The sequence below is a fragment of the Cinclus cinclus genome, chromosome 1, assembly GCF_963662255.1.
Source record: "Cinclus cinclus chromosome 1, bCinCin1.1, whole genome shotgun sequence".
NCBI lineage: Eukaryota > Metazoa > Chordata > Aves > Passeriformes > Cinclidae > Cinclus > Cinclus cinclus.
In genome coordinates, this window is record NC_085046.1 from 7,679,666 (window position 1) to 7,695,422 (window position 15,757).

The window sequence follows — 15,757 nt, forward strand, 5'->3', positions numbered from 1 at the left end:
TATGATTGAAATTTCTGATTTGAATATTCTTAATACAGTGATGTTGCAAGATCTGTATTTTCTCTTTTTAATGTTTTTGTCTACTTTTAAATTTCCGTGAGTTGCTAATATTGATATTTTGATAAGATAAAGTGAGAAGTGTTTTTTTTTTTTTTTTATCATTGGATATGGGAAATACTCACTTAAGGATACTGGGCTGAGTTTGATGAGCTGAAGACAGATTTTGTTTTGGAGATTTATTTAAAAAAACAACCAAACAAAAAACCCAGTTGAATAAAACAGTTCTTCCTTGGCAGTATGCTTGGTCAAAGAGCTGAATCCAAATAGACTCGGGAGGTTGGGTAGATTTATGGCATCTTAGTGATCCAGATTCAGAGTGTCAGACTGCAAGGACTGGATTGCTTGACCTCCTGTATTTTGCAGACCATTAAACTGCAGTAAGTTTCCCTCTGTGTTATGCATAACTTTTATATTCCCACTTGTTTGATTCTTACCAAAATTGTCAAAATGTGTGAAAGGAGGGTGAATCCAGGTGTGCATTCTTTGTTGGGCTGTAGTCAGAGAAGGGGAGGGTGGAGGGGTGAGTGCACGTGAGTGTGTGTGCTTCCAGTTTCCAGGTGACAAGGCATGTCTGAACAGAGCAAGTGACCTTTGCATATTCTTGCAGAGAAATGGAAGCTTTAATATTTTTAAGTAGCAAAATTCTCATTTGCAAACTAAGCTATGCAAGAAGAAGTGGTGGGCTAAATTAGAGCATTTGTTGAGAGAAATATGGAACAGCAGTTATTTCTTGGAAGGCAAATGCATGTTTAAGTACAGAGTGCAGTCTACTTGAGTGACTTCTGGTGGTTTTATTGTCCAGTTGAGATGACTGATGGTCCTTCCACCTGACTTCTCTGTTCTGTGTTGCATTGCTGGTGCTGACCTGCCCTGTGCTGACCTGACGTTTACTCCTGTTTTCAAAGTGCCTTTGAAGGGTCAGTGTTAGTGGATGAGCTTGTGGCCTCCAAGACAAGCAAAGATTTAGCAGATGACGTTACCTTCACCTCCACTGTGCCTCAGTTTCATGCATTTCTGGGGAGCTGCTGTTTCTGGAATGACCTTCATTGGCAGAATTTGCCAGTGGGTTTAGCTCATGCTCTGGTGATCCTTGTTGCAACAGTGAGAAGAGGCAAAGCTGTGCAGCATGTTCTGGGTTTTTTTTCTTGTTAAAGCATGGAGATGTCAATTGATAGTGGCTGACCATAAGCCAGAAGCGTGCCCAGGTAGCCAAGAAGGCCATCTTGGTTTGTGTATGTGGCCAGTGGGGCAAAGGCTGTGATCACCTCTTTTTACTTGATACTGGTGAGGCCACAGCTAAAATGCTGTGTTCAGTTTTGGGCCTCTCACTACAGGAAAGACCCTGAGGTGCTGGAATGTGTCCAGAGAAGGGCAGGGAAGTAAATGCAGTCTGGAGTACAAGTCTGACAAGGAACAGCTGAGGGGGCTGGGGGGGGGGGGTCAGCCTGAAGAAAAGGAGACTCAGGGGAACCTTATTGCTCTCTACAACCGCCAGAGTGTGAATCATGATTTTAGAGTTAAGATTTTAGCTAAGGGTTAGAAGCAATTCATATTGATCAGGATGTAAGTTAGATAAACAAGTGATAGGTTAATGGTTATTAGATGCTTAAGATGGAGACAGGAGGTGCTGTTTGCCATTATGAGCTTGTTTCCATTTTGTTTATAGAAAGATGGAGTAAGCGAACTGTTACAAGAGCAGATTGAAACCAGTAGAACAATGACTAGACCCTGGTCTTTGTACCAGTCAGTCACAAAGCAGGGGACATTGGACTGTGCCAGAGGGTCACGGACACCTGATGAAGACATTCCTTACTTCATCCTTCAAGACCACAGACCCAATTTCAAGACCACCAACCCAGTTCAAGAGAAGGATTGCACACGTGTGAAGGAATATTAGCCTCATTTTGATGCAGAGTGGGGATGGCAGGTGCTGGGGTTATGCATATGTATAGAATGTAAGACTTTGGGAAATAAATGGAGGACAAGGAACCTTGTATGGGGCTGCCACATCTCTAGGGGGTTACCCCATCTCTAGGGGGTTACCCCCGTGCAGCCCACTGGCGTCTTAGTAAACATACTTTAACTAGTTAGAGAGTCTTTGTCCTTGAACACATAGCTTTTAATGATTCAAGAGGAGGCTGCAGCCAGGTGGGTCTGTCTCTTCCCGAGGTAACAAGGGACAGAGTAAGAGGAAATGGCCTCAAGTTGTGCCAAGAAAGGCTTAGATTGAATGTTTGAAATAATTGTAAAGCTTTGGAACAGGTTCCCAGGGAAGTGGAGTCATCATCCCTGCAAGGGTTCAAAAAACATAGTGAATATGGCACTGGAGGATATGTTTTGATGGTGAACATGGTGGTGGAGCTGGGTTGATAGTTGAACTTTGCAGTCTTACAGATATTTTCCAACCTTAATGATTCTATAATTATATGCTAGTATTTGTCTGTTTTCTTCATGTTAATTGAAAAGTAGAGAAAAGGTATTTTTGCATCTTCTGAACAACACGCACAGCCCCACACCCACCCAGAAAATCCCATCTGTGTGGTTGCTTTGGCAACCTTTGATTTCAGTAAGAATTATTTAATGTAGTCACTTTTTTTTTTTCAACAGATGATGACTTTGATCAGTTTGATAAGCCTGGTGCAGAAAGGTCTTGGAGAAGAAGAGCAGGAGATGACGACTGGGACAGGTAGGTAGAATATTTTCATGTTCAGTTTCTGTATGCTGAATTGCATTGTTCTGTTTTCCCATTCTGGCATTTTGTACTCTTAACATTTAGAGCAGTGCACATTTAGATTCTAATGAAGATGTTGGTTGTTTTGCATGTGTCAGCCAATGCTAGATCGTACCAAACATGTACTTGCCTTGAGGAATATAAAGCATTGTGAAGAGATGCCATTTAAAATTGGATAAATACAAAGTATTTGCAGTGTGTAATTTTGCAATTAATGTTTCGATTTTGCTTTTAAATATTTAGTAGACCTAGGTGGTTTAAATAGAATTTGCTAGTACTTGAGTTTGCCCAACTTAATTTTCAAAATATTTTTTACCTGATGTTTAAATTCTTACCCTCAAACTTCTACTTCAGTTTTAAATCGGGGAAGAGGAGGAGAGCTTAAGCATGTGCTTCTTCAACAATATGACACTTTTAAAGATTTAGAAGTGTGTGTGCTCTGGGTTATTTTGGGGGAGAATTTGTGGTTTTTTTATGAGACAGGAATCAAACTATACTGGTCTGCTCTTTCTGGGAGAAAACTTTTCACTTATTTCTATTATTTTTCTATTATTCTTTTTTAGTAATAGACTTGTTCAGACTTGGCCAGTGGTTTTCACTCTAAAAGGGAGAAAAGAAGTATTCCAAGTAGATTTCTGTCTTCTCTAATAATCACTCAAGTGATTGTAGTAAACAAATTTTACTGTAAGTAGTTTTCCACTGAGCTGTGTCCTAGGAATATATCAACTGTTCTACATTTATTGTCATTCCAGAGGCATTAGTTTCCTCTTCCTTGGCTTCTGCTAGGTTGAGTGGGTAGCTTTCATTGCTTCAGGAGGCGAGTATGTGACTGAGGAATTTGGACAGTAGCTCTGGTATATACAGTGTGCTGTGCTGTGTGCTGGTGAGCAGTGTCTGCTCTCTCTCAGGACAGTACAGCTGTTAGAGGGTTGGATGCTGAAGAGCACCAAGGAACTGCTCTGGGGTTTGAGAGTGTAATTAAAATGACATGTCCAGGCTTGGTCACTCCTGTGCTGCCTCCCATCCCCAGCATTGGCTATTCAGAAACCATAAAATCAGTGTTAAAGGCAGAATGTTTTGTGTTAGAATATTTTCTCAGTTTTTGGCTTTTGTGCCTGAATGTGTGGACTCTTAGCTGCTGACTGGTCACATTTGGGTTTAGCTGCCCTACTCATCACTTGGAAGAATTTGGAAGAGTCAAGCAGCTGTTGCATCAGTAGTTGGAAGCTTTTGCCCAGTGGTAAACACCTTGTTCAAAGCTGGTTTTAATAGTTTTAGAGTTATTTTCATCAAGCTGAGACTTTGAAGTATACAAAGACTTAGTTTTAGAAAAAAGTTTCAATTTATGTGTTTATTATTAGCTGTATTTAATTAAAGAGAGATGATAATACTGCAGTGAAATTGTGAGGGAGGTGATTTCAGGTGCAGAGCAGAAGATTCTAGAGTTCCATCTTGCTGATTATTTCAGAAATTTTATTTTACAGCTGTATCTAATAAAATACTGTTTGCATGTGATGGATTTTTTTTTTGGTTAATGTTATTCTCTTCAAATTGCAAAGCAGTCTTTTAAAGTGTCAAGTTCTGTTGGGTGTCTTTACAATTACAAATGCTGTGTATGGGTTGTTGCCTCATGTAATTGTTGAGAGTTTTACCTACTGGCCTAATTCAGTTTAGGACATAGTTTCTTGAAAGTGGGGAAAAAAGGGTGGAAAAACCAGTAGTTTTGGTGTTTTAATTTTTCATGCCTTGTTTTCTGCTGAAGCATCATTGAGTGGGGAAGAGATGAAGTTCTGCTAGTCACACATATTCCTCAGCCGTCAGCTCTTCCTGGGGTGTTACTTGGCTGAGTCCTGTCCTCCAGTCACTTAAGTAATTTTGAATTTTCAAATCTCTGTCCTTTCTCAAACCCTGGAGGGTGTCAACTGAGAGTCAGAAGGCCCCAGTTATTTGAGAGTACAAATGTAACATTGTTCTTGGAGAATTCTTCCCATTTTTTACAAATTCTTTTCCTGAAAGGTTTGTGTCCTTGTTACTGCTCATGTTTAATGAGGCATGCTTATGAAATTGGAGACTTAAAAGGGCCAGTCTGACGTCTTTATCACATTAATTTGTACATTTTTCTCATTAAGTAGCCCAAAGCTTGGGTTTGGGAAAAAAACCTGCATTTCTGGTGCACTCCTTCAGGATAACAGAGCAGATTTAGTAGCTGATTTTTTGATGAAATTCACTTTAGACCCTGCTTTGAGATTAGTGATTTTTCTATGCTGGCTGAAAACTTTCTGCTTTTTATTGTCTATTTTTTTTTCTTATGTGACAAAGCTAAATTTATTCAGAGGAAATCGTTGGGTATTGGGAGTCGAGAAATGGGAGAAAAATCTGTCTCTCTCTTGTGAGAGCAGCAAACCCAAAATTATCTTAGCCCAAAATTTCCTAGTATTGTGGTTTTGGAAGGACTTCTGTGTCTTGATGATAGTAAGGGTAAGATGCTTTTGGTACTAGCGTAGGTGTGTATTTTTATTCCAATTTAATTTGTTCTGTGTGGATTTGAGTGATACTGCATCATGATTTTAAAGAGTTAAGATTTTGGCTAAAGGGTAGAAGCAATTTCCACGACCAAGATACAAGTTAGGAAGGCAGATGGTAGGTTAATGATTACCAGATGCTTAATCTAGAGCTAATTGTTATATTGTTTGCTGTTATGAGCTTGCGTATAGAACGTGGAGTAAGTGAATTGTTGTAAGAACAGACAAACCAGTAAGAACAATGGCCAGCACCTGCACTGTATATCAATTAATCACAAAGCAGGGGGCCTTGGGTCGTGCCAGAAGGTCACCAAGACCTGATGAAGACTCTCTTGACTTCATCCTTTGAGACCACTGGCCCATTTTGAGACCACCGACCCGTTCAAGGAATCGTGCACGTGTGAAGGACTAATAGCCTCATTGTACTACAGAGTGGGGATGGGAGATGCTGGGGTTATGTATATGTGTGGTATGTAAGATCTTGGGAAATAAACAGAGGGCAAAGAACCTTGTTTGGGGTGGTCACACCTTTCAGAGACTACTCCCACCACTGGATAAACATACCACTTTGTAACTTTAATTCCTTAGAGGGTCTTTGTCCACGATCGTATGGGATTTTCACGGTTCAGTATCAAATTGCCGCCATTCATTTTTGTGGATTTCTCTATGCTAGCCTAAGATCTGTTTGTGTCTGGGGGTTTTCTGTTTGTTTTCTTGGTGATTCTTTTGTTTGTTTGCTTCTTTAATGGTCAGATTTAGTCCTTGTGATCCCTCTTTTTTCCATAGCTTCAGATGTGGCAACTTTTAAGGAGCTTGAGATAGTTACACTTTACAGTGCAGGCTTTTCGCTGTTACTTTGTTTATTCAAAAAGTTACTCAAAAAGTTACTTTTTTCTTCTTCTAAGTTATCAATGAAAATATTGAATGGCATGGAATATTTTAATAGGTTTTGAAGGGCATCGTGTGAACTACTTTTTGCTTCTGATACAAACTTCATTTATTTCCTGGTGTTAATTTGACTGTCTAACAATAGGCCAGTGTTTCCAAAAATCTGGAATGTGTTTGCAGTTCATTCTAGAGATAAAATGTTATTTTTTTTCTAAATAACTACATCAAGGCTGCTTTTTTGTAAATAGGTCTAGGTATGTTTAGGTAATTAATTTAATCTTTCACTTTCTTTTGTATTAATTTCTTTAATCTGAATTTCTTGCTACCTGAGCTTTTTTTTTGTCTTTGCTGCTGTAGCATATGCTCTTGCCATCTCATGGAATTTTTCTAGTGAAGTTTTATTAAAAGCTGTCAATGGTGGACCATGGTACTGGGAAATATTTTCAAACATTTTGGTGCATTTGTCAGATTACTGGCAATTGAAAAGATTAGTGTTTTTTTAATCGACAAAATTACGTAGGAAATTCTTCTGCAGCCATTTCTGTTACATAGAGTTTCCTGTTTCTGAAAGAAAAGGCTGAAATTCTAGTCAGTTTGCTCTTTGGAATGTGTGATATGTTTTATCTCCCAGTTTTTGTTTAATATTACATTGAGCACAAAACAACTGTTATTAATGTACAGTCATTCCTGGAACTATTTGTGATCAATAACAGTGTATAAATTCTGTATACTTGTGATAATGTTGTATTTAAAGCTTATTTGGTGTATCATTTGTTCTTTCCTAGCCCTCAAGATTTTTACAACCCTTACTCCCCCTTTGCTTCTGTGCTATCTGTACAGAAATTGGCTCTGAAGGAGATTGATCCATCTGCAAAATCAACTGATTTGTTTTAGGATTGCCTCCCCATTTTCAAGTATTTACCCTGTAGTCCTAAGGAACTCTATAGGCCATTCTCACTTGGGATGATTTGGTTTTTATGTACCACCTAAGACATGGTGGTTTTTCTTTTTCTTTGTTTTTTTAAGGTGTGCAGGTAGAAATAGTCTCAAAGTACAACTCATATTTCAAATCACTGGCGTCTCGTTTTAGTTTACATTGATAAGCATATTCTAATACATGGTTTTGTCAGTAACAAGTACATATTATAGAAGGGGAATCTTGTCATCCCTGTCACTGGATAATTCCTTCACTGAAGGAAGAATGAAATTAAGCAGTTTTTCTAAAGTTTAACTCACTTGGAATGCAGTTCCTTGTATGGAATCATATTTATTGGGCAGTTACACTGTGATGGCAGGAGTGTTGTAAGCCAATATTCCTGTGCTTCCTGAATACTTGGGCACAAATATAAAACTGATGCATTTGATTTTTGTCACCCTACAGATGTATGTTTGACTTTACCCTCAACTTGAGGAGGAGGAGGACATAAAGTATTTATGGAAGATCAAGGCCTAAGCCTGGCCTTCAGGGGGGATCTAGGATCCCAAGCCAGCTGGCTTCCCAGCCTCCCAGCTCCTTGTTGAGGTGCAGCTTGGGACACATGGGGACCAATAGACAGAGTGCTGCCCACAGGACATTCATGTCTCATGTCCTCCCTGGGGAGCTTGGAAATCAGCAATTTGGACAAAATGGATTTGGACAATGTGTCCAAATGACCTTGGAGTGAGTGATCTAGAATGGCTGTTTTGGCTGGCTGTGCCTGTGCTTGGCTAGGTTTCTCTGCTATGTTTAGTTGAGGGGGTATGGAAAGGAGAGGATATGGACATTAAATGACTGTGCAGCAGCAGACTTGCTTAACCTGTGGTTTGTTGTTTCACTGGAAATACATACCTTTTATTCCCTGAATGCTTGGCTAAAATAGGCTTTGTGCTGGCTTGGCAGCAGTTATCCTCAAGGCAGTTTAAGGCATATTCCCTCTAAGGTTTTTTGTTTTGTTTTGTAAAGGTCAGCTTCTTAAATTTGTTACTGTTTTACAGTGAACTTGATGATGACTTGCTTGGAGAGGATTTGCTGCCTGGAAAAAAGGTAAGAGATGTGTATTAAAGTGAGTTGTTGTAGATATTAAAATGTGAATGTTGTTCAGCTTAGCCAGTTCAGGTGTTTGGTTTGACCTTATGTATTTTACAGTCATCTCCCCAAAGCATGGCAGCCACAGGTACCTGAGGTCTGCCTTACTGCCAGAGCATTCTGCCCCCAGGACTTTGTTTTTTTTTTTTTTTGTAAATACCTGCAAGTGTGGCTTTTAAAATAAAACTTAGAATTTTTTTTCAACCCAGTTAGGTCTCTTGTATGCTAGTTATTAGCGTGATGGAGAATTTAATCTAAGTGCCAGTTTCCTGGCTATTAAAAATTACTTGTCAAAATACCAGCAGTATTTACCACAGTGGAAATGAAAATGCAGTCAGTGTTGTCTGTGAAAGTTCACTCTCAGTGTGCATGATCTGCTGCCTGTCTGATGAGCAGGCAGAGGATTTTCCCTTTTAAAGTGAGGGGGGAAATAGGGGAACAGCTAAAACTGGGAAACAAGTTTTCCCCATGTCTGCTATAGACTCTTCCTGCTGGTGCCTCTTTCCAGGATTGAACTGTGAAAAGAGCTGAATGGATCTTTGGATTTGCTATATAGCAGTAGGAGAAGACAGGACTTCTGTTTGAGAAATAAGATTGACTGGTCACCTCTTTTTGTATTTTATCTTCTAAATAAACTAATTTTGAAAGTAGTTTTTGAAGTTTTAGTTGGAGCTTAATAGGTTGTTAAGAAACTCAGCTCTATTAAGATTTGAGTTTTATTTGTTGTAATTTTTTATAACCATCCTCTCTATGTTTGAAGTTAGCTTCTTGAAATTATTGCAGTTTCTGTAAGCATTTCCTATTAAAGATAGGAAGTTCCTTATTCTCATGTGCTGGTTTGAAGAGAGTAAAATTCCAGGAGTATAATGATTGCAGATGTTTTACCAAAACCAGAAGCAGTTAAATTGAATGGGGGTGATAAAGCTATTACTTATCTTTAAAAATTATATATGTGAATACTAACCAGTACTTGATTCTCCAGTGTATTATGTTTTTTGGTGCTTTTTCTATTCTTTTTTTTAGTTTGCCGTGTTACAGGGCATCTGTTGGTATGGACTCATGTGGAGGGGTAATAATGGATTTCTCAGAAAGTTTTCCCTGAGTTATTTAGGCTAATCTTCCTTCTGTTTAATCTCATCCTAGTACTTTGAGATAAATCTTTCATTGTGTAACCTTTCTAGCTCTATTATTTTAGCAGTTGGAAATGTTGCTCAGAACTGCAGTTATGTCTCCCTAGGGGGTAATTATTTAAAAAAACCCAACAAAATAACCAAAACAAAACAAAAATAATTGTAAGCTGTTTCATTTGACAGATGGATTAGGAGGAGAGAGAGTATTTTCTTCTGTTTTTTTCTTCACTTACAAACTAACAATGTTTTTTCAGTTTTCTCTATCATATCTTTTCATCCAGCCTTCTATCTCTTCTCTCTGGAAGTTGCAGTTCATGCATTTTCTTGACTTGCCTAATGCAACAAGGTCACAAGGTTGTGTACAAGAGCTAAGCTTCCTTCCTGGACTGTCTTAAGTGACTAATCTTTGATGATAAGAAGTTGTGATAGGCGAATTTGAGTTCTGTAAATTTCCATAGGATTGTCAAAGATGTATTTTAAGATTTTTGATCTTGTGTGTTTTTCTCATGGAATTAGGCAATTTTGAAGATACGGTTTTAGTTAGGGATGTATTATTCATGAAATAATATTTAGCGTTAAGTACTTAGTTAAAAGTTTGTATCTTTTATGTTCATGATTGACTTTTTTTTGAAACCTAGAATCAGTCAGACTTGTCAGATGAAGAGCTGAATGATGATCTTCTGCAAAGTGACAATGAAGAGGAGCAAGAATTCCGGTATTTCTTTTTTGAATCTTGTTTTGGATAACTCAAAGCTATGAATTAGCTTCTATTTTCTATTTTTCTTCTATTTTCTGTTTTTCGAAGCTCCTATTACTGATAAATAATAACTACTAAAGTTTTTGATATATCCTTAAAATAGTTTTGCTTTTTACCTAGCCAGCTAGTTAGTGATGTAAATATGATGTCCTCAGTAACACTGTTAACATTTCAGTAAAATTATTTTTTATTTTGATCTAACACATTTATTCAAATCTCTAAAAAGCTTGTAAGAAGAAGCTTGTGTCATCTGCTGTGCATATAGATTTAAGTATAAGTACTTACAGAGCTTTTTTTACTGCCTCAGTATTGCTTATTGTGGTAAGCTTCCTTTTTCATATGCCAAGATGATTTTTTGCCTTTTCTTTTATAAACCATTTATATCACTTATGTATCCTGAGTACACTTAGCATGCATACTTGTAATTCCTTAAGTCTGATCATTTACTGTAGTCCTCATATTCTGTTAGGTCAGGAGACCAAGCATCCTAAAGGCCTTGTAGTCAGAGGCTGGAAAACCCTAAGCTATCTTGAAAAACCAAGGTTCTTTCTAGAACACATGGTGTAAATCAGAGATTTAGCCCATCCAGGGGGGAATTCTTGGGGTGGGAGGATATCACTCTATCCATTCAAGCCTCTCATTGGGGAGATAGGCTAATTTGTGAGGTCTGTAAAATTGTATGTGCAGTTTACTGTGTGTGTGCATTTTGGTGCATTCCACTTTGGCAAAGTGGTGCACCATAAGGATCCTTATGAAATACCGAGGTAAGAACCCTTTATCCCTTAGCTGTGTTTGGCCTTCGTTTTTAGGAACAAGGGAAGGGCATCACTCCTATGTAGTCCTTTTCTGCCATCTTTCATTTGAAAATCTATCTTACTTCCTAAGGCTCCAAGGAGGAGAATTTGTAACTTAAATATTTGTGTATGATTACATAGCAGAAAATTTTGAATAGACTTAATAGGAGCAGATATTGACATGGGAGTTTATTGAGTATCATGCCCTCTGAATACCCTGTGGTAATAACAGCTCCTCAGCTGAATTCTGGGCATTGCAAGTCAAAATGAGTCTCTTGTTGTTTTTACTTTTCAAGCTGGACTGAAGTAGGAGAGAAGATGCTTGTGGTGCCGAAGTGATGCAGTGCCATTGCTGCTTTTAATGGCCTGTTTTTCCAGCTTCCCTTATTGTATGTTGTGCAGGCTATGTTATCTGAAGGGCTATGAATGTATGCTTATGCATAACATACATAGGTGTTTCTCCATCTCTGAGGCCTCCTGTCTTTAGCTGTAGTTAGGATAAGGACTCCTATCCTTACGTTGGACTGATGGGAATATGGTAAGATGTACCACCATCAGTCTCTTCATTGGCTGCCATTTTCCTCCCTGAAGGAGTGAGGGTTGGACTGTTCCTGTAGAGTTCTTTGCTGAATCTTTTTTTCCTATGTCCTCCTCAAGACCCCTGGGTAGCAGGGACGGCTGCGTGGCCAAAGACAGTGGTGATAAAGTATCTCAAATGTGATAGTATTGCCCAGTGAAAGCAGGTTTCTGTAGATAAGTTTTAGATTTTTAGCAGTTTTATTGCCAGAGAGCACCTTTCCCTTCCCCTTGTTTCCAGTCGACCTCATTCTTCTGTTATTGGAAGGATAATGATAATCCTGCATAATGTCTTCACTTTCATGTTAAATCTTCTCCTTAGAGATGCAGGTATCTCAAAGCTGCCTGGATCTTGTTTCCCTAAACTTAGGAAAATGGAGAATAATAGGAATGTTATAAAAAAAAATAAAATTCATTGTGTTCCTTATACTTGGAACTCTCAAATCAAGAACTAATCTGCTGTTGGTTAGTTGCTTTTTTGTGTTGATGACACTGGCTTTTGTAAACAGTAAACTCTTAGCTTTGCTTTGCCTGAATGGAAGTTATAAGCTTGCAAATTTTTGTATTGATTGTTTTTTTCAGTGTCTGTGCTAGTTAAGAATGTCTTAATGACTTAAATTACAGTTCTTGACTATTTATTTTATATTAAGTAGAACATTAAATCTATCATAAAAATGCAGGTTTGAATTCAAGATAATCAAGAATGAGCAATATTAATATATTAAGCAAAAAGTATTTTACTAGTGCATTCTGAAAGATTAGGAAAAGAGATGCAGTTATAGTAATTTTGTATATTTTTTCTGTTAGTCTTGGAATTAAACTTGAATCTGGTCTGCTTTGGTTACCAAGCAGGACTTTTGCCGGTTTGACCTGCTAAATCTTCTGGTTGGTTTGATTCCCCTGGTCAAATAGCCTGCAGCTGGTGATAAGCTGCATTTTAGTATGCATTATGAGAACATGGCATGGAGTCAAATAGTGTATGGGGTATAATTCTATCCACCAACTTGGAGATTTTGTTTGTTGCCTTTGTTTAGCTAAATCTTTGTGAGTAGTTGCCAGTTAGACTTCAGCCTCTGAATTTTCCCCCTGTCCCACAGCTCTCCAGGTGTCACAGTGAGCCTCAATGCCACATCTGGCATCCTGACATCATACGAACTCTCCAAGTCCATCAATGATCCCTCACTGGAACACGAGTCTGAGTATGACCAAGGGGAAGATGAAATTGGTTATGACAAATCTGAAGCACCTGAAGAATATGCCTCCGAGTATGCAGAGGAAGGACATTATGAAGGCAATGATCCTGAGCTGACAGAAGACCAAATAGAATATGGGGAAGAGCCTGGAGAAGAAGATGAAGTGCTAGACCTTGAAATCAATGAACCCCTAGATGAATTTCCAGTGAGTTTCCTTCTATTGTATCTTCCAAGATAACATTGCTTCACGTGCATAGGGTTTTAGACTGATTTAAAATCTGTTTACCTCCCTAGGGAGGAGGGGAAATTAGACCTATTATCACTGTCAGCCAGTTTCTTTATCTAGGCTGTGACAAAGTTTGTGTTGACAGCTTGTTTGGCGGTAGGTAATGCTCCTTTGTCATGCTGGAAAGCAGTTGAGAATTGTGACCTTGAGGATTGTATCCTTAAGGAAGAAAACAGCTTTGTGTGGTGGAGATACACTGCCAATTGTTAGAAGTACTTAATGCAAAAGCTTTTATCCAGGCTTTAGACAAGATCTGATAAAGTCCTTCGAAGGTGAAAAGATTATTGACCTGCTAAAGACATCTTTAAGGTGCTAATATCCCAAAGTGATTGATGTTCTGCTTGTTCATCCTTTTTGTAACTGAGAGCTGTCTAAACCTGAATAAAGAGATTGGAGGTTAGTTCAGAAAATGTCACCTGCATAATTCAATATAATTTAAGCAGCATAAGTGCATTAAGAACATGCACTGGCGCTAATTGCTAATGAAATGATTTAATCTTAATTTAACTGTATGTAATCAGTGAGGTGATTGAAAATACAAGCAAACTTAAGCAAGATTTTGCTTTTGTTTTATGTTCATGATTTTTCAGAGTTGAACCCACTCATATGTAAGCACTTGCAGAATGCTTTAAGAACGTTTATATTTGATGGGGTAAAATCTGATGTTAATGTATACATGCTATAGATGACTGTTTCCTGTAAGAAAGTCCTGTAGTGTTTGCTTCATGAATTTGTAGTCAGTGGGTGCAGATGTATACAAGTAGTTGAAGCAAACAGCGTTAAATGGGATCTTTATGATGGCATTGCTGGGATATGAATGGAAATTGATTTAGTTTTGGTAATTCTGAAATTATTGTCTAGTTCAAGGGCCTGCTAATTTTGCTGTATGTGTGCCATATCACTTAATAGTTGACTGTTCTGAGAGGTGCAATACTTCTCTTCTACTCTGGAAGTTGTAGCAATGCAGTCAGACCCCACCTGTTCAGTTGGCCTTGTCTTTCCACCTTCCTGTTTACTGCTTTAGGATGAAGATTACATGCAGTCATATAATGAGCAAGCAATGGAAGAACAAGCAGAGTATGCAGCTGATGAGGAGTTGGAAGAATCCCAGACAATGGCTAATGAATCAGAAGAGGTATGAATTTAATGGAAACTTTAAATAACTAGTTCTGGTACAGTTTGATTTTGTGGAATTGTACATACTGCTGGGTATGATGTAACTTTGCCCATGTTGGATTATTGAATTCTGTGTATAAAATGAAATGTGATAGCATCTGTATTGTCTGATACATCGTGTATCCTCTCCCCCTTGGGAATAAAGTCATAAGGGAGAGCTCAAAATGTGCATATTTAGTCTTGGCTTCAACGTTAGAAACTTCAAGGGCCCATTTGGTTAGGAAATGTCAGTAATACTGCAGAATCTGTTAAATCTCCAAGAGATATGGTGCTTCCCTTTATCAGGTGGATCACTGGTGTTGTTGGGATGTAAATACAGTTCTTGGGTATCTGGTATGTCCCTTTGAGGAGGAGTGTAAGTGTGGAATGTTTGGTGTTTTAGACAGGCGAAGGTGAATTTGTTTTGAAAGTTGTGTTGAGACTGTAATTCCTGTGAGATTTATCTTCTTTGATGAAGAAAATGGATGAGTTCCTTCATTTGCAATAAGAAAGCTTATGCCAGAGTCTGCCAACTATGCATTCACTATTTTTAGCCTGGCAGTGATGCCTAAAGGTTTTTTAGCTGATGTATTTTCCATATATTTATAGCATTGTAGATTTTTAATATACATTTATGTAGCTTCTAGTAGTTTTCCTGCCCCTCTCTCACAGTTAAACAAACCTTTACTATACATTCTTGAAATGGTTTTGTCTTATTTTTAAGAAGAAAATTCCTGACAAGGACATCTTATGTTCTACCAGAACCTAAGAGACATAACAAGAAAATAGGGCAAAGAAGCCCCTGGACCAGTTGGTGCAGAGCTGGGTTATCGGGATAACTGATTTCCTATTGGATGTACTGGCTAGATATACTAATTAATTAACCTTACAAAATTACAAAAATCCTGTATCGTGCATGTGCAATGCCATATTTTGTGTACCTGCAAGCTTTCATAAAGAAATTGCTTTTTTGTCTTGCCACTTTAACTCTGTTGCAAGGTTTTTCCTTTTGTTATTAGGCAAGAGTATCACAACCATTTTTAATTTGCAGCAAGTTTTTGATGTAAGATTTTTTTTCCTTTTCTCCACCAGGAATCTGCTTTAATATTACTTTTATTCCAGTTCTTAATTAAATAGGATTGAATGGATTACCTGCTGAGAAGTGTAGTCAGAGTGTATTTCCTCTTTGGAGCTTTAACTCATCAGGAAATTAATTCCTCAAAGACACAGCAGCATTACTGTATTAAGTTCTGACAATTGGGTGTGCTGTGATGCTCCAGTTGTATCAAACCTATCTTGGTAAAACAACATTTTTTGGAAGGTGGAGATGTGCATTGAAAGGGACCACCTGCATGGTTCAACCTTCACTGTTTCAGGTGTAACATCTTGCACCAATACACGTAGTTAATTTCTGACTTCCCGAGTGTTAAATCTGCCCTTCAAAAGAACTGTGAAATACTTGAACTCTTTTTATTCCTTCACTGAAATGATGATGCACACTTTTGTTTTGCTGTTTTGGAGGTGAACTGATGCATTTGTGGTGTCTGCAGCCGCAGTCTGAGATGATGGACACAAGACACATCATGTAAAATTAAATACA

At 38.2% G+C, this 15,757-nt stretch overlaps 1 protein-coding gene across 3 annotated transcripts in view; it reads left to right on the plus strand.

Annotated features, from left to right (window-relative positions):
* The window catches only part of RBM33 (RNA binding motif protein 33), a 102,185-nt gene that overhangs the window by 8,646 nt on the left and 77,782 nt on the right, over positions 1-15,757 (plus strand). For 2 of the 3 annotated variants that reach the window (XR_009933851.1, XM_062506419.1), the window contains exons 2-6: positions 2,668-2,746; positions 8,176-8,224; positions 10,035-10,111; positions 12,621-12,921; positions 14,027-14,137. Coding sequence is in view for 2 of the 3 variants with exons in the window: in XM_062506419.1 (XP_062362403.1) it covers positions 2,668-2,746; positions 8,176-8,224; positions 10,035-10,111; positions 12,621-12,921; positions 14,027-14,137 (617 nt within the window). In the remaining variant the exon portion in view is untranslated. The remainder of the gene's footprint in view (positions 1-2,667; positions 2,747-8,175; positions 8,225-10,034; positions 10,112-12,620; positions 12,922-14,026; positions 14,138-15,757) is intronic. The other variant, XM_062506408.1, reaches the window with a different exon arrangement.